Genomic DNA, 19187 nt, shown 5'->3' on the forward strand with positions numbered 1-19187 from the left:
AAACCCCAGGTGCACAACTACACGTGCTGACCAACGTTCCTGTAAAGTTTTGTGACTCTACGTACGTCAAATACTTTTGGAGCTAGGCACGACACTACATTTTCGGAAGGACGGACGGACGGACGGACGAACGGACAAGGACAAATCTATATGCTCCCCCACCCCCAAACTGGGGGCATAAAAACAATATGCATGCTTAACAGATACATAATTATGAATAAAACAAATGAGCAGCTAATTTTCACCTGCCTGAACTGTTCGTGTCGCTTAATTTTTGTCTTGTCGCTTTTAAGTTGTTCCTTTCCGCTCTTTGTTACCAACGCGCTCTTCTTTTTGGAGGTAAATGTCAAAATCAATTGCATGAAATGGCCAGGTTGGAAATTATAGAAGTTGGCTTCAAAATTGATGAAATAAGATGAAATTTGTCTGTGCACGTGATAAAGATGAGGAGATTTATTTTATTGTAAGTCGTTAGATTTTCAATTTTATGTGTGAATGTCGATTTCACTCCAAATTTTGTTTCACAACACACGCTTTTATCATGGGATGGGTCGAGATGATCTCTGAACGTATTTAGGTCATCGGTCGAAATGACCAAATTTGTATACTTATATATGTTGTTGTCTTTTTTAAAAATATTTTTAAGACTTAGAATTATATATATTGATTTCTTGTTATATTGATTGCATCCATCTGGCTTTCGCTTCCATTTCTTGAAGTTTTTCTTTAAGGCAGTGGCAGGAGTGGGGGGGGGGGGGGGGGGGGGCGACACCTCATGTAGCACTGTGAATATGTGATAATTACCTGTGAAAACAACTTTGATTTAATCACAGGAGCCTGAAATTCTATCTATAATGCTCCAAAATGGGGTACGGGTGTCAGGACCTCTTGACCCGGAGTCTAGTGGTCAGGTTACTGAAGCCCTAGACAACCGGTTTAGCCTATTATATGGCCCTTTAGAGGTCAGGAACTCAATATGAATACTGAATGTGGTATTCAAGGTGAGAGAAGACTATAATTTATGTCGGAATCAAGAGATAATAAAAAAAGGAAGTGGCTATTCTTACGGTCCCGTAGAAATAGCTTTTCAGGCTATTCTTAAGGCTCTCCCGTAAGAATAGTGAAATGTCCGCAGCTGGTTATTCCTATGGCAGTTTTGTATAACAATACATTGTACTAAAGTCATTCAACTAATATATTTCCAACCGAATTTGGAAATGACATGTAATGAAACGTCAATTATAAAACTAAATTAAAGGGCAATAAACATGTTTAGAGTGGTAAGAGATTTGTACTGTTGTGAAAAATTTGCATGTATATATATACACGAAACATAGATCAATAATTCTCTTATTGGTTTAGTTGAAAACACTTCGTTAATATTTTTTAGTGTTTCAATATTAATGTACGTATAATTACATCTACATCTATACAACCAAAAATCGTTTTCTGATTTATTTAGGAGACAAATTTCAGTTAAATAAGTAATTTACACTTGGATAAATTCGTTGTATTAAATTTGTTTGTTTATGTAAAAAATGCAAGTAATAAAATGTGTTATACTAGGGGAAATCACTTCCCTAAATTTTCTGTCTTCCTTGGAATTCCTTACCGGAAAAGTAAAGAAGTTGGGTGATTGAAATTATATCAGTCAAATGAATTCAGTACGATGTGTAACACAAAACTGCCGTAGGAATAACCACCTGCGAGCTTTTCATAATTTGTATAGGAGAGCCGTAGGAATAGACACGTGCGGGCTTTTCACTATTTTTACAGGAGAGCCGTAAGAATAACCTGCGAGGCTATTTTCGTGGCTTTTAATATATTTCAAGGCAAGTAAATCGAAACAGAAATATTTATAATACTTATGTATTTTCTTCTTTTGTCTGAAAATCTGTGGTAATATTTTGACCCCATACTTACATAAGTATTTTTTGAATAGTTGTAAGAATCCAAAAGATGTTATCACATTTGGGACTTACATGTAGCTTGAGGCATAAGCCAGTCCCATATTGACGTGCAGTTACTAATGTGCAATGTGTGTGTGTGTGGTGGGGGCTGGGGGTGAGGAGGTCCTAACTTGTTTGTTTGTGATTCTGCTTTAACCCATTTTACAGACTGATTGTTTTTTAGATTGAAGTTTGACCACAGCAACATACACCTCATAAAAATTATACATTATGACAAAAATCTTGCAAAATCATTGATGAAAGAACTTATACACCATTTAGTGTCAATGACAGTAATTTAAAGTATACCTCAATGTTAAAAAAAGTGATTGACTGCCTAAATGCAACGTCAACTATGTCAACGTCAGCATTTTATCAAATTTATCAGATAAAAATTGTTTCACAATTTATCAGAAAGTTTATATTGTCATACCATCATATAAAGGTGAAAAAATAGGTCAGGCTGAAATGTTTCATAAAATACCTTATTACAAAGTCCTGTGTTTTTCCCCACTAATTTGGGAATGGGGCTGGGGCCTTTACATTTGGGAAAAATGTGTAGTAAAATGCCTAAATTGGGTATTGTTAAAATTCATATTTTCTATTAAAATGTCACATTTAAGAAAAAAATTGCCATAATTTATCATTATGTATTAAGTTAGCAAACTGCCGTGTGTTTCAAATGTTTAAGGTTTCAGTCTTGTTTGAAAAAGTTGAAAAAAAAGACAATAAATTTAACTTTGGGAATTTTAGCTTTGAAATTGGGGGGAAAAAAATTGGCCAGAAAAAAACCCACTGAAGTCAGAAAACTTTAATTAATTGAACTTCATTGTTAAGATTTTCAACAGTGGTATTCATTGATTGTACCATTGTATTGTCCAGAATTTTAATACCAAGTGTATTTCCACACAAAAATAAAAACAGGGTATTTTTGTGTTTCCAGGTTATTGTACCAGTGTGTTTTATTTTTGGTCTTGAGCAGTACCTTAACACAAGCTGACAAAGGGGAGGTAAGTCTGTTTACATTTATATGGTTCATGAATACATTAGATAGAATCATCATATTTTTTTGTATTATTATGTTTTGTTATTTATGTTGCATTTCTTTGTTATGTCAGATGCTCTAAATGAGCCTTGACTTTTCAAAATAAACTAAACTAAACTAACCATTGAGACAGAGTGAATCTTTGTGGCACCCATCATTTTTTGAGGTTGCTCTTTGATTTAGCCTTGTCCATATGTCAGTCCATCTGTGTGCCCAAAATTTATGTTGTGCATATGTCAAAAATGATTTGATCTATAGTCAAACATCATATGGTTGTTATTTAGCATGTGATGTTTATGCACCTAGGGTTTTGTTTGGGATTTTACTCTGCCAGGCTAGAGTTATGGCTCTTGACATGTTCAAAAATAAGCATAAATTACCTAAAAGTTTGTTGCGTGTATCTTATAAAGTATTTGACCTAGAGAAAGGAAGCCTTGTAGTAATATTATTGAGCATAATAAATTTGTAGTTGTGCATCTTTAAAGGATTTGTAAGGGGTTTTACTAAACTATACTAGATTTATGGCCAAAGCGAGATGGCACATGGATGGATTGAGTTTAATGTATCTTCTAAAAAACCCTTGCTATTTAAATATGACTACACCTAGACAAGGGTTTGTACTTCACAAGGGTTACATTTACAACTACTCTGTTTTTGGCACGCCCGCCCGCTTAGCTCAGTAGGTAAGAGCGTTGATCTACGGATCGCGGGATTGTGAGTTCGATCCTCGGGCGGGCCGCATGTTCTCCGTGACTATTTGATAAACGACATTGTGTCTGAAATCATTAGTCCTCCACCTCTGATTCATGTGGGGAAGTTGGCAGTTACTTGCGGAGAACAGGTTTGTACTGGTACAGAATCCAGGAACACTGGTTAGGTTGACTGCCCACCGTTACATGACTGAAATACTGTTGAAAACGGCGTTAAACCCAAAACAAAAAAACTGTTTATATGGCCAGGAAAACATCATTAACTATTTTCCCATTCAAACATGGTATCCATCAGCTTTTAAAATTGCATCAACACATTTTCATATAATATATATATCTGTTTTTAGTCAGACTGATATCGTATTGAACAGTACATGGTGCCCTGCCTTACTCTGACAACATCACGTAAAAAATAATCAAGCTATCGCCACCCGCTTACTGTTTTGATTTCTTTGATCTTGTGTTTCTTGATGATGTTTTGTAGCACCAAAGTCCACACCCCTCTCCGCATCCCACACCAATTACTGAATAGACCAAACCAAGGCAATATGAGAATTTATTCAGTCAGTATGGCATTGTCAATAAGTAGCATATAACTGTGACAAGAAAATTAATGGTGACCAACTTGAGACAAATTGGACAATGGATGATCTTTTTTTCCCAGAAAAATAGCAAATACTTGAAAATTTAATTTGAAGTAAGAAATTTGCTTCATTTAATACAGAAATAAGTCAAAGAGCCAAATGATTTTTTTTTTTAATTTGAGACATGAAAAGTTGATACGGCACTAATAACAAATGACTGTGTTGGTCTTGTTTCTTTAAATGATTCTTGAAATATTTGAAGAATTTAGCTTCTTTCATCAAAGAGCAACCCCTAGTCTAAATAAAAAGATGTTTAGGATAGCAAGGTTACTTGTTTAGATGGCAATTATGAAATATCCGATCACATGAAAGTAATGAATGATGATAAGCCGTATGAGTGCAGCTAGTACAAGTAAAATCCTTTCTTTTCTCTGCCGGAATATGGCTGACTTTTACATCTTTGGATGAGACGGTTCTTTATGAAAGAAAAATATTTATTAAATCAATGAGTAATAATGCACCTTGCAATATATGAAAAATGAAATAATTAGAAATCTAGACTAAGAAAAATTGGTCAAGTTAATTTTTATTAAATTTCACCACCGGTATATTGAGTTACATAATGGCTTTCATAATGGAAATTATTCCAAAATGAGTTTGCTAATCGGCCTTAGAGTATGATAGATGCTGTTCAAGAGTATGGATGTAATTTTGTATGTTTCTAGAAGAGAATTGTTTATTGTTGTAGTTGTGATATAAGAGTATTTCCCCGATATATGTCTGGAATGAGAAATGGTTCCAGGAATTATTTTTTACTTCCTGAATGCCATGTATTCTATAGACCTAATGTTTCTGAGAGACATGGCTAGAACACTGATATATTATAATGTGTGATGTTTATTAGGTACTTTTTGATGTTATAAGTAGTTTATAAGAACAGTACATAATCATGTTATCTGTAGGTGTCACCTTCTAGGGTATTGGATAATTACATGTTTTGCATGGGAGTAGGGATAGCGGTATATGGCTGCATCATTGCAGTAAAAATGGTTTGGTGGGGTAAGACCCACAGTGGTCCTTTGAACATTATAAATGATTTTTTCAGGTTTTTCAAACCATTATGATGAAATCAGTGACCTTCCTAAATTGACTGATTATTGCTCAACATATCATACTGCAAAACCTATTAAACCCTTTTATTAGTGACAAAATGAAATTACAAAAAAAGTGATTTTATCTACCTGTTTCTTAGTTTATTAGTCAGCTAAATGGGTTAACATAATGTCAACACAATGTCATTGTATCAGCCTAAATGCACATTTAGCTTCAGATTCAATTGCCGCCTTTATTTGTAATCTTGTATGATTTTTTTTATTACATAAACACAACTAAACCAGTTGAAAAGTGTATCTCTAAATAAATTTGCTAATGACAGTCCGTAACTTTTTATCGGTGTCCTTAAGTTCAAACTGTCACTTGCGTCATCCAGAAGTACAAGGCACAATTTTCACCTGACCGACTTCAGTCTATTTACATAGACAGTTTTCACTATGTCAATATTATCTGTGATGTATTCATTCATAAAAGTTCCGCTTATCTCGGTTAAGTTTATAGTCAGCACAATGCCTAACGTTAAAGGCACCTTTAAGTGTCTCGCTGTTGAAATAGATATATTTGTTTGTATACATATATAGTAAAACTTGACGTTAAAAATGAAAATATTAGTTGTTGGTCATAGCAAGATACAGGTCATAGTTCGATGTATTGAAAATACAATAAACCACGTTGGTCAGAGTTAAAATTTTCTAAATTTTTCTGTTAAAAATTTTTTGTGTCAGTCAGTGTAATCTTTGGATATTATAAGTTGCTCAAATTAATATCCAATGTATTAAAGTATTGTTTTAATAATGAATAATTAATTGTTACAGCATTTGCACTTTCTTTTGTAGAGTTTGTTGAGAAATGCTTAGTGCAATTTAAGACTTTAATTTCTAAGATTTTTTTTTCTGTCAAAATACCGGTATATAATAATTATTATAAACTTTATTTTTTGCATTTTATTCAGCTTTTCACTAAAGTATAAATCAGTACAGAGGATTGTAATTTAAGTACAGCTACCGGTATCATATTGTTCAGCTTATCAAATAGGTACACGTTTAGTATACCACGTCAGCTTTTACAGTAGAAATTAATTTTGTGGATCAAAATTTATATGGAATACTCTACTGTATGTAACTCGAAGTGTTAATATAAATCCCTGCTACCATAAAAGGCCCAAATGATAAATGTGGTCAATCCAAGTCTTCATGGTGATAAAGATTGAAAAAGATCCAATTTAGATTTATTACTAGAAAACTGTTCTGTTGTATAGGAAGACCATTATGGAGTGTTAAATTGATATTGTGCAATATAGAAAAAGGATAATTATGTAAACAGCATGTTTAGTATCCTTGAAATTTAAATTGCTTGCACAATTGGATGTAAAGTGTTTGTGATGATGTTGATCACTACAAGGATAATATTTAAAAGTTGGTAATGTCGCAAGATGTTCCTTCCTTCATATGCCTGAAGTACGGAACATGAAAATTGAAAATAGTGTTCTATTGGAAACACAGGGAGTTGAGTGTCATTTTTGATTGGAAAATATAATAATTTGAAATTTTACAGTTTAATTCAACCTTTTAAATGTTTTACATTTATCTTACCCTTTAGCAATGAATATTGAAAAAATTATAAAATTCATTCATAAGTTTATATTTTGAAATTAGGAAACAAAGTTAGTCTTTTACATAAAGATTCAAGAGTTCATTAAACTGTTTACTCTGAGCATATTGGTAAATATGTTTTAAAGGTGGTCAGTCACAATGTAAACAACAGTTTAAGACATTTTTAGTTTTTGTATATTCTGTTGGCGCAAAAAGACACATTACATAGAGTTAGATCCCTATACGAAATGTATCTTATTTTGTTTTTATGAAATTCTGCAATTACCTTTCTTTAATATAAAGTATTTAAAAAATGGAGTATTTTCTCTTGATTTCAATATAATTTCTAGTATTGCATTGCGTTTGATTGATACTGTTGATGTTGTTTTGGAATTCATCTATTTTCGACCTATCTAAAATGGGTGCACAACCATGATAGGCAAAGGGAGGTAATACGAATTATACAAACTTACATTTCTAATGAATTTCAGCAAAGTATATACTTGTCAATGCAAATCTTTGACATTGACATTCAGATCATTCCTTAGGCACAGCATGTCTATTAAATTTTTACTTCATTATGCTAAAATAATGTGGTCTTGGTAGGGCAGCCGGGATAGGAGAACACTCCAGTTAATCTGACTCACTGAACACAAGTAAGAGTAAAATGATTTTTTGTTAAGATTTAAACAAATCCATTAGCTAACCAAAATCTGATTACCCATCTTCAAAGGTTCATGCTTTTATGTATAATGTGGCTGCCACACTTTTTGTTGTGAACATGAAATTAAAAGCCTTTTGGAACTTTAAGTATAATATAAGTTTGATATTTTTAAGAAATATGTCAAACTTGTTTTAAGGATTAGAAAGTGCTTTTATCTGTAAGTAGTTAAGACAAAGTGATGTAGTGATTCACTGGAATTTATAAAATGCTTCAGTTATTTGAAAATTTTAAGAACAGATTTTTATTTTGTTAGGTACTATATTAAAGTGTTTTTGTGATATATAAGGCAATTATATCTTGAAGCCTGTCCATTTAAAAAAAAAAAGCTTTAGGTTTGATATATTTTAATCAAATAAGATCTTTAAATAGATATTTAACTTTCCATTGAAAAAAACTTGCATGCTAACAAAGAAGTAATTGACTAGAGGGTATAAATAGCTACACTTGTTTGATCCAGTTACATCTTACTTAAACTTCTTTAATTGAGAATAAATTTAAATCTTTTGAATCCACCCTGTACTTTTGGAACAATTAGAACCATTGTTTTAAAGTTTACCTCCTTGGAAGTTGTTTCTACATTATCTATTTTAAGTGATGACATTACAGCATGTTTATATAATCATCATAATAAGTGAACAATTTTTTTATTTCCCTGCAATATTGATAAAGGACTTTAAAAGGAAAAACAAATCTTTAAGTAAAAGCATTAAGATCATGTAACCACTATTGTGTAAAAGATTAGATAATACCTAACCTGTTTTAGAACATGTAATTAAAAGTAGATTTGTTTTAAAAGTGTCTTTGCTTCAGGTAATGGATCTTAATGTTTAAAATAAGGCAAGAGTTTCGAGCCAGAATTTTCAATATTTACCTTATCAACTTAAAACAGGCTTTGAAGGATTTTTTGTTATCAAAGAGGGAACATTTATAGGAGTGTCATTCAGTTTTAAATTGAAAATTCAGGATATACTTAACAGAATAAAACAGGATTTAAGTAGAATTTGAACTGTAACTTTGATCAATTAATAAGGAAACATCTGAAAGCAGTTTGATTAATGGTTATAAGTCACTCAAACCTAGGGGTTATAGGATGGACATGATAATGGTCTGAGATTACAAAACTGAATTTGGGAACCAGTCTTAGGACAAGTTTGGCAACCAGTCTCGGGACAGGTTTGCCATTGGCTAGTTTCAAACTTTATCTCAGAATCAACCAATCAGGTGCTGGAGTTTTAAGACTGGTCTTCAAACTCAGCTTTGTAACTTTGGAAGGGTTTTCATAGGACACAGACTGAAAAGGTAGCTCAATGTGCTTAAGTGGCAGGGGCCAGTTTCGCATTTGGCCCGGGTACGTTTTTTAAATAAAATAGACATATGTACTTTACAGGCATATATATTCAACTGGTTATTTATGATGTTTATAGAACTAAGAATTCCTGCGTACGAGTGATTTTTGTGTAAAATAAATATGTGCATGTATCGATTTTCCTAGCTCCATGTAGACGGCCGGGTCTAAAACTTTACCTTAGGTAACAGAAGTCAGACGAATTGGAAACGGTCCTCCATCCATCCACCTACAGCTCAAATTTGCGGAAAAAGTAAACGGTTATGTGATACTTTTCTTCCCACCATTATTTTCGTCTGGCCACATGCTTTAAAAATATGCATGTGTTTTAGGTCAGTCATTTGCAGATAATACGGTACAGGTCGCGCAAGGAGTGCATTTTGGGCCATTTTTGTATAAAAATTTAGTGTCCTGAAACCTGCGTTTTACTCGTTTTTATCACAGAAGCAACATAATCGGCAGACTGAAAATGTCACATAATGAAGTGCTATGTCTATGCGAGACATTCGCTCAACAATTGCTTTGAATTTGTCGAAATTGGATTTTTTATGATTTTTTTCGCACTGGTATCAGCGCAGAGTTGTGGAGTTTTCAAATTTACTGTCCCTTGCCCCCATTATATAAAAGTTTAATACCAGGTGTTTCATATAACAAAAGCTGACTGTTAGAGACTGGCAATTGTTGCTAACCAGAGGTTAAGAAAAGTATTATTAACATTTTTTTGCATGAATTAAATATGTATATTATAACACAATAGTAACAGTAGCAAAAAAGTCAGATGTACCTCTGTTGTTTTCTTCCATTTAAACTGACAAAAAATTAATAATAAAAGTGACATATTGTTTCTAAAGTGGGATGTCTCGCATGTTCTGATCTTTTACAGTAATTTCAAGATGCCTTTTAAGTGTTCTTGAAATAATCATTTTTATTTTATGCTTATTGGTGAAATACTGGAAAATAGCAGTGAGATATAAATCCTCTATGTATCAGGAAGAAACTGATTGTTAGGTTAGAAAAATATACACTTTTAAAACAAAACTGTGCCAAGGCCAGCAGGAAAATGCATATGTATGCATAATTTATTGTGCACTGATAAGGTTTTTTTCTTTGATAACATTGTTTATTTTATTTGCATTAAACTGCAGTTTACACTCATGATAAATGCCTGTTACTTTTCCTTGAAGTAATTTATAAACAGACTTTCACCTAGAGGAAATGTTATTCCTTAAATGTAATGGTATTATACACATTAACATCTATAATGTTAAAGGCTTTTCAAAAACTTTACTTAGTTTGCTTTCTTTAAAAACATAAACATGGCACTTTTTTGTCGAGCCCGCATCCGCTGAGCTCGACTTAGTCGTCACTTTTGGCGGGTTGGTGTATGTGCATGCGTGCGCCCGTCCGATTTTGTGTGGACAATAACTTTGACATGCATGGACCAATTTTGTTTATATTTGGCATGAATGTTTACCTCTATGAGAAGGAGTGTCATGTGCAAACCCCATGTTCCTATCTCAAAGGTCATCACAGTTGGAGGTCAAAGGTCAAGTTGAAGTCAGGAGCATTTCTTCTTCATGCATGGTGGGATTTTGATGTAACTTGGCATGAATGTTTACCATTATAAGATGGAGTGTCATGCGCAAGAACCAGGTCCCTAGGTCTAAGGTCAAGGTCACACTTGACAGCTGGCGGGCTCGACATTCTGCCTGTGGGCATACTTGTTTAAATAAATCCTTGCACACTACCAGACTTATGTATTGTCTTAATTTTCCTAAAATATTTTTTTTCAAGTGATGTTTTAAACAACTGATCTCTTTAAATGAATAAAAGTGGGAAAGTTAAAGTTTGAGTAAATTCTTCATTACAATATTTAGAAAGGTTGAAGTTGACTTTCCCTCTTTTAAGCTATTGGTAGGCATATTAGTATTTCCTTCTCAGAAATTTTTTGTCAAAAGTTCATCAAACTTAGTCAAGGTCCTTTAAAGTTTGTTCAAATAGTTATGTTTGTTTCAAGGGTTGCATGAGCTAAAAATAGGAAAACAATTTCTTCTTCGCTTGATGGATCTTGATCTGCAGCATTCTTATAAAGTCCTTTCTTTAAATTTCTTTAAATGCAGGCTCTCGGTTCCCTTTAGGGGCTGCTAGAGCTAGAAATATAAAAACCTTTAAACACTTTCTTCTCATGAACGGCTTGATTGATCTTCATCAAACTTGGTCAGTAGCATCATTATAAGATTTTCTCTGTATTTTGTCCAAACATGGGCCCTTCAGATAAAAAAAGAAATACCTTTAAACATTTTTTTCTCATTAATTATTTGATTGATCTTCACCAAATTTGGTCTGTAATATTCTTATGAAGTCCTCTGAAAAATTTATTCCAATGTGGGTTAAGTGAATTTTCCTTTTGAACTTGGCAGATTTTCATTTAACTTTGTCCATAGCATCCTTGTAACTCCTTGTAAGATCCTCTCTCTGAGTTGTTCAAATGATCTGCTCTATGTTGTTTTTTTTTTTTCATGATTCTGTGTTTAATATTATATAAGGGTCAAGTTAGTTGACGTCAGGCAGGTGACTGAGGGCCATGTTGGCCCCATTAATTTGTTATGTCCCCTTTTGTCTGACCACTTATGTACTGGTGTAGCGTTTACTTATTGGTACACTTTCCAATGTAATTAAAAGTTGTTCTTAAGTTAGCAACAAACAATTAAAACCAATGGCAGTGATTGGTGGTTGTGTACAGATTTATACAATCTATTGCATGCAGACAAGATCATGCTATTGTTCAAAGGCAAGTTATGATATAGAATATACCCATATAGGTTTTCTCAAGTCAGTTTTCAATGAAAAAAGAGAAGCCATTTTATTGTCAGATTGATTTAGAATTCAGCAGCTGTCTAAGGTTGTATAAATGTTATTTTATACAAATGTTTCATCAGTGATATTAAATACAATGTCTACAAGCTGATGCAAAAGCATCTATTGATCACAGAATAAATCCATTATTTTTTTCATATATATAAAGTCAACTTGATTTTACAAATGTATTCATGTAAATGGGCTTGCTTGGTGCATACCAGAATTAAAGTAATGAATTTTTATTGAAAGTTAAAAATTAATCAATTTTTACAGAAAATAGGGACTGGTGGAGTTGCTTCTAATTTTAATTAAAAAGTTGAAGTAACCCAGAGTTCAATGTTTATATTACTTTGGCCTTATAAGTGAATTGGATGCTTTGGATAAAAAGTACATCTGTCAATGGAGTTTATCAATCTGTAAAGGATATGACCAAGCTTCTTGCAGACACTAATTTTTGTAACATTCTCACTTGCAGTAAATGAAAAATGTAACAGGATTGCAAGAAAACGTGAAATGATCAATTGAAATGACGGAACAATAGTTAGAACACCAATATACTGGATGTTACCGTGTATGCACTTGGTGTATTCTGTGGAAGTATTTTATAAAAATTCTGGAAAGAGATGATAAATATGACGTATAAAGTGAGACAGAGTTTGTATATGACATTTTCATCAATAACTCTGTAACCGTGATGTGTTCATTGTTATTTCGAAGACACAATATATCTGAAATACCTTCGTCTAAATGTCATAATCGTCATAGTAACGTTGGTTGCAAATGGAATATGAGACTTTTACACATCGTTCTATGCTGTGTCTTTCTTATCGTGGATTTTCAGGTAATTTACTCAGTAAATGCTTACTCCTGTAGTTATATTTTCATTCTGAATCACATTTAGTTTGTTGCCATTAAAATATTTAATTGAGTTGTGGTTTTATAGGTTTTAATATATACTACAATAAATTTTGTGAGGTATTTAATCAGCTGATTGTAACTTCTACTTTTTGCAATTTGTTGCATTCTGGTACATTGAATGTGTTGTAAAAACAAAAATAAGGTTCCTCTACTTAAGTGAATCCTCACCTAAGTTCCATTTTTTTAACCCCCAAAAAATTATTTTCTTATTAAAACAAGTATTTTCAATGCAAGTTTGCCCTTTCAGGATTATCATAGCATTTGTTCTTGTTTATTACCCACCATCGAATGCAGTTACCTACCATCGAAGGCAGATGTGTTGTCCATCCATCTTTCCATTTGTCTGTCTATCTAGTGCTGTTTGTAAGAAATGGTACAGAATACTTAAATATATTAGATGCTATACAGATTGCCTAAGGTAGACCAGATTTATAGCCTCATTGCACTTACAAAATCGAGTGCATAATGTTATTATACTGTTTGTATTCATTTTTCTCTATCTCAGACATGTTTTGAAGGATTTCAATCAAACATTGTAGAAATATTAACTGCTGTAGGGAAATATAGCCCTACAAGTTTCAGTCAGACTGCTTAGAGATGGCAAGATTTGTGGCCCTTTGCACTTACATATATATAACATAAATAGTTTAAATAGTTTCTGTTTGCCCAGAGTCATATCTCAGACATGGTTTGCTGGATTTTAATAAAACATGGAAGTATTTACTGTTATTGGAAAATTTGGCATTACAAGTTTCAGCAAAATTGCTTGAAGAGGACAAGATTTATGACCATTTGTATATTATATGTAGCATTTCCTTTTCATTTTATTTCCATCTGGAGTCATATCTCAGGCATTTATCTCAGGCATTTCATAGAGTCCAATGCTTTTTGGTTGCATTTCAGGTAGCTTGAATCAATGTTATTGTAACAGTTACATAATATATAAGAAAATGATTTCAGGTTAATAATTTAGTTAGGAATGAGACATTGTGATCACAGTATAATACATACATTTTGTGGGCACCAAAATTCAGTTGCATTTTAGGTTGCTTTGGTCAAGGTCAAGAACAGTGTTTAATATCAAATATAGAAATTAGTAATTTCAGTTAGGAATGAAACATAAAACTTTACGCTAAACTTAGTGCTAAGGTATCTTATACAGAGACCAAGATTCAGTTGCATTTTGGTTTGCTTGGGTTACACAAAGTCATGTACTTTAAATATAAAGTGTTTTTATTAAAAAAAATTTGCAAGAAATGTATATAGATTTTTTCAGCTTAAGTAACTTGGATATGGATTAAAGAATGACACAATTAGACCAAACTGACATGCATTTTAAGCATAATTGGTTTTTATACGCCCGTCTCTGAAAGAGCGGGGCGTATTATTGGAACACCCGTGGTGGCGGGCGGGTGGCATCCAAAACTTGCTGACAATGTTTGTTGGCATAATATCTAGGCCAAGTTTGATAACCAGCCAAATCGTCCCAGAAACTCTTGGATTATAACCCTTGAATTTCTAGAAAAACAGCAATTTTAGCCTTGTCCGCTCTCTAATATAGTCAAATAGTTGTCATCCAGTCTTCACCAAACTTGCTGACAATGTTTGTGGGCATAATATCTCGGCCAAGTTCGTTAACCAGCCAAATTGCCCCTGGCACTCTTGGATTATGGCCCTTGAATTACTCGATAAACTGCGAATTTAGCCTTGTCCACTCACTGAGTCCAACAGTTTTCATCCGATCTTCACCAAACTTGCTGACAATGTTTGTGGGTGTAATATCTCAGCCAAGTACGATAACCACCCATATTGCCCCAGGCACTCTTGGATTATGCCCATTGAATTAGGCCAAGTTCAATAGTGGGCATATTTTGTGACAGTCTGGCACTCTTGTTGTTAGCAGATAATACTTTTTTAGGGACACCAAGTCACTGAATTTGCTTGTTTTGAAAAGAGCCACCCCTCCCTATAAATACTGCATTTTATTGGTACTGGTATATTAAAGTGATGTAACAAGCTCATAAAAGCGTACAATTTATACAAAGGTAACAAAGGTGAAACAGTATTATTTTGTTTTCAGTGACAGCACTAAATAACACAGTACAATAAAGCAAAACACTACAAAGAATGAAGATTCATTAATAGAATTAGTTTTTAAATGCAGTGTAATATTTTCTGTATAGTCTGCAGTATAACAAGTTCTGAAAGATTGCACCTGTTTGATATTGCATGTAAATTCCTCAGTAGGTGCAAACATTGGATGTTTATGTTGCAGCTGACAATAAAGTTCTTAAAAACTTAAGCACTTTTGAACAATGATTGCTTGAAGTCTTTAATCAGTTTGATACTTGATGACTTACTAAAATTTAATCAGAAGAGAAACAAAGAATTTTCCAAAGTGTTTTATGCAGGATAAATAGTTTTAAGAGATGTAGAGTTTTCTAACTTGATCGAGAAATTTTAGATTGGTCTCCTGTTCTGTAGCTGTTGGCAGAAGCCCAGCTCTTGGTCAAATTCTTTCATGTGAGGATAGCAGGTTTCAGGAATGTTTGTGCATGTTCTACCCAGATAAGTGCCCATACCGTAAGATTATTTTAGTCTCATTTAGCATCGGACAGAAGGGGTTTTGTCTAGGTTGGTAATATGCAGGGGAATCATAATGATGTCAAGTCATTTACAGATGGTTCATCTCATGGTCATAGAATGTCATTCTGTAATTGTAGAAGAATTCAAATATCCCAAGTAATGCCCAGACTTGAGTAGATTGTGTAATAGTTTGGTTGACAAGAGTGTCCATTCTTACATTAATTTGACCAGTTTTGGTCATACATTACTTAAACAGTGTTATTAATGGAAAAATTTTTATGCCCCCAAAGGGAGGCATATAGTTTTTGAACTGTCTGTCTGTCTGTCGGTTTGTCAGTCTGTCGGTCTGTCCGCAATTTTCGTGTCCGGTCCATATCTTTGTCATCGATGGATGGATTTTCAAATAACTTGACATGAATGTGTACCACAGTAGGACGATGTGCAGTGCGCAAGACCCAGGTCCGTAGCTCAAAGGTCAAGGTCACACTTAGACGTTAAAGGATAGTGCATTGATGGGCATGTCCGGTCCATATCTTTGTCATCGATGGATGGATTTTCAAATAACTTAGCAAGAATGTGTACCACAATAAGACGACATGTCACACGCAAGACCCAGGTCCGTAGCTCAAAGGTCAAGGTCACACTTAGACGTTAAAGATCATTTTTCATGATAGTGCATTGATGGGCATGTCCGGTCCATATCTTTGTCATTCATGCATGGATTTTAAAATAACTATGCATGAATGTGTGACACAGTAAGACGATGTGTCGCGCGCAAGACCCAGCTCCGTAGGTCAAAGGTCCTAAACTCTAACATCGGCCATAACTATTCATTCAAAGTGCCATCGGGGGCATGTGTCATCCTACGGAGACAGCTCTTGTTCAACTTATATGGCAGTTATGCATACTCTTGATTTTGTTTTTATGTGGTTTATTTTCTTTTATTCAGGTGACCAATGTTGACATTCCTGCAGATATTCCAGTCCAGCCTCAAGTTAAACACACTCATTCCTCAGAACAGGTAATGCCAGATCATATTCCCAGTACTAAATCCTATTACCAATACAAAATCCTCTTCCTAATATCAAATTCTATTCAGAGTACTAAATCATATTGCTGATATCAAATCCTTTCACAAATACCAAATTATATTCTCTATACCAACTCAATCATATTTCCATAATGATTAGGGTAACATCAAATCATATAACCAATATCTGAAGATGACAAGTAAAAGTGGCATAATTATGGTATTGAACTTTTTTTTCTTGCTTGCCATGATGGAAAGTCACCAGAGTTATTGTGATACTCATTGCTCTGCAAGCTCAAATTTTAGTAATTGTTACCACAACTGAATTAAACATCAAATATGCCTTCCACATTGTGATACCAACTGAACAATAAAGGTTCTATAACTCTTGTTTTTAGCTCACCTGTCACGAAGTGTCAAGGTGAGCTATTGTGACCGCTTGATGTCCGTCGTCAATCGTGCGTCGTCTGTCGTGCATCAACAATTTCTAAAAAAATCTTCTTGAAAACCACTGGGCAGAATTACACCAAACTTCACAGGAATGATCCTTGGGTGGCCCCCTTTCAAAATTGTTCAAAGAATTGAATTCCATGCAGAACTCTTGTTGCCATGGCAACCGAAAGGAAAAACTTTAAAAATCTTCTTGTCCAAAACCACAGGGCCTAGGGCTTTGATATATAAAGGTCACACACAGAAGAGGGCCACATAAGACAGTATTATGTCTGTGGCATGTATGTATAAAATCAAGCCAGAAATAATCCTTGTGATGCTGAAATGCATAATTTTATATAAGAATTAAGTTGATTTGTCTGGGGAGCTTTTATCTTCATAGAATGCCAAGATAGTACTGGTGAAAATTGCATCAGATAGGTTTTTCATCAGTTTCTAATTAAGTGAGTGGCCTTCAAACATTTTCTCTTGTACACAGTCATGCAAAACAGGCTTTCAAGAAACTATAAATCCAATATTCTCTAAAATCAGCTGTTCGTTATTTCTGTAATTGACAGTTGGTGTGGACAGTTGAGGTGTTTTCCTATAAAAGATCAATGGTATTGTAGACAGACTGAATATGAAGGTTTTTTAGCTTGACTATACGAAGCATGGAGAGCTATCCTACGTGACCCGGTGTTGGCGCTTTTCTGCATCTCCACCTTGGTTAAAGTTTTGATGCACTTTTTCTTCATCTTTGTTATTATTTGATGGATTTGCTTCAAACTTGAAATAGCTGTTCCTCATCACCACCTACATCATATGGCACAAGGTTCATAACTCTGGCACCAATATTTCATGAAATATTTCCCCTTTTTACTTAGAATTTAAGGTTAAAGTTTTGGTTCAATTTCATTTTATCTCAGTTATTACCAAATGGATTTGATTCAAACATAAAGTAGTTATTCAACATCATCACCAACATCATATGACACAAGGTTTGTAACTCTGGCACCAATTTTTCATGAATTATGCCCCCTTTTTACTAAGAATTATGTCTCCCACCACAGAGTGATGTGGGAGACATAATTATTGATTTACTCCTGTCTGAGTGTCTGTGTGTCTGTCACAAATCTTGTCCGTACTCAAAGTCTAACATTTCTCATGCGATCTTTACCAACCTTGAACCAAATGTGTTTGCCGATAAGTCCTCGGCCAAGTTCGATAACTAGCCAGATCGGCCCAGGCACTTCGGAATAATGGCCCTTGAAACTTGTTTTTGTTGTTTTCAAAGCACTGAAAGTCTGATAAGACAGTTGAGGTCTTGGTGCATGGTTGACTCATATACTACTATTCAGATGATTAGGCAGTTGTGGGAGACATATGCTTTTCTCAAAAGCAGCTCTAGGTTCAGGTTAAAGTTTTGGTGCACTTTCAATTTATCTCAGTTATTGCTAAATGTATTTAATTCAAACTTAAAATAATTGTTCCACGTCATCACAAATGTCCTATGACACAAGGTCCATAACTCTGGCACCAATTTTTCTTGAATTATGCCCCCTTGTTACTTAGAGTTTTATGTTAATTTTGATGCATTTTCACTATATGCCTGTTATTTCAGAAGGGATTTGATTCAGACTTAAAATAATTGTTCATCGTCATCAACTACATTATTTGACACAAGGGCCATAACTATTACACCTGTATTTTATAAGTTATCCCCCTTTTTAGCTCACCTGTCACACAGTGACAAGGTGAGCTTTTGTGATCGCGTGGCGTCCGTCGTCCATGCGTGCGTGCGTAAACTTTTGCTTGTGACCACTCTAGAGGTCACATTTTTCATGGGATCTTTATGAAAGTTGGTCAGAATGTTCATCTTGATGATATCTAGGTCAAGTTCGAAACTGGGTCACGTGCGGTCAAAAACTAGGTCAGTAGATCTAAAAATAGAAAAACCTTGTGACCTCTCTAGAGGCCATATTTTTCATGAGATCTTCATGAAAATTAGTCAGAATGATGATATCTAGGTCAACTTCGAAACTGGGTCACGTGGGGTCAAAAACTAGGTCATTAGGTCTAAAAATAGAAAAACCTTGTGACCTCTCTAGAGGCCATATTTCTCAATGGATCTTCATGAAAATTAGTGAGAATGTTCACCTTGATGATATCTAGGTCAAGTTCGAAACTGGGTCACGTGGGGTCAAAAACTAGGTCAGTAGATCTAAAAATAGAAAAACCTTGTGACCTCTCTAGAGGCCATATTTTTCATGAGATCTTCATGAAAATTAGTCCGAATGTTCACC

The 19187-nt window shown here is 34.1% G+C and overlaps 1 protein-coding gene across 3 annotated transcripts in view; it reads left to right on the plus strand.

The window, feature by feature from the left end:
* Window positions 1-338: 338 nt before the first annotated feature.
* Window positions 339-19187, plus strand: part of LOC123546047 (SUN domain-containing ossification factor-like) — a 67667-nt gene continuing 48818 nt past the window's right edge. Inside the window, exons 1-3 of one of the 3 annotated variants that reach the window (XM_045332249.2) lie at window positions 339-463; window positions 2893-2959; window positions 16375-16446. In XM_045332249.2, the coding sequence (XP_045188184.2) occupies window positions 444-463; window positions 2893-2959; window positions 16375-16446 (159 nt within the window). In that variant the 5' untranslated portion in view covers window positions 339-443. Of the gene's footprint in view, window positions 464-2892; window positions 2960-12214; window positions 12763-16374; window positions 16447-19187 lie in introns of those variants that run through there. The other 2 variants (XM_045332241.2, XM_045332236.2) reach the window with 2 other exon arrangements.

The sequence above is a fragment of the Mercenaria mercenaria genome, chromosome 15 (genome assembly GCF_021730395.1).
Source record: "Mercenaria mercenaria strain notata chromosome 15, MADL_Memer_1, whole genome shotgun sequence".
NCBI lineage: Eukaryota > Metazoa > Mollusca > Bivalvia > Venerida > Veneridae > Mercenaria > Mercenaria mercenaria.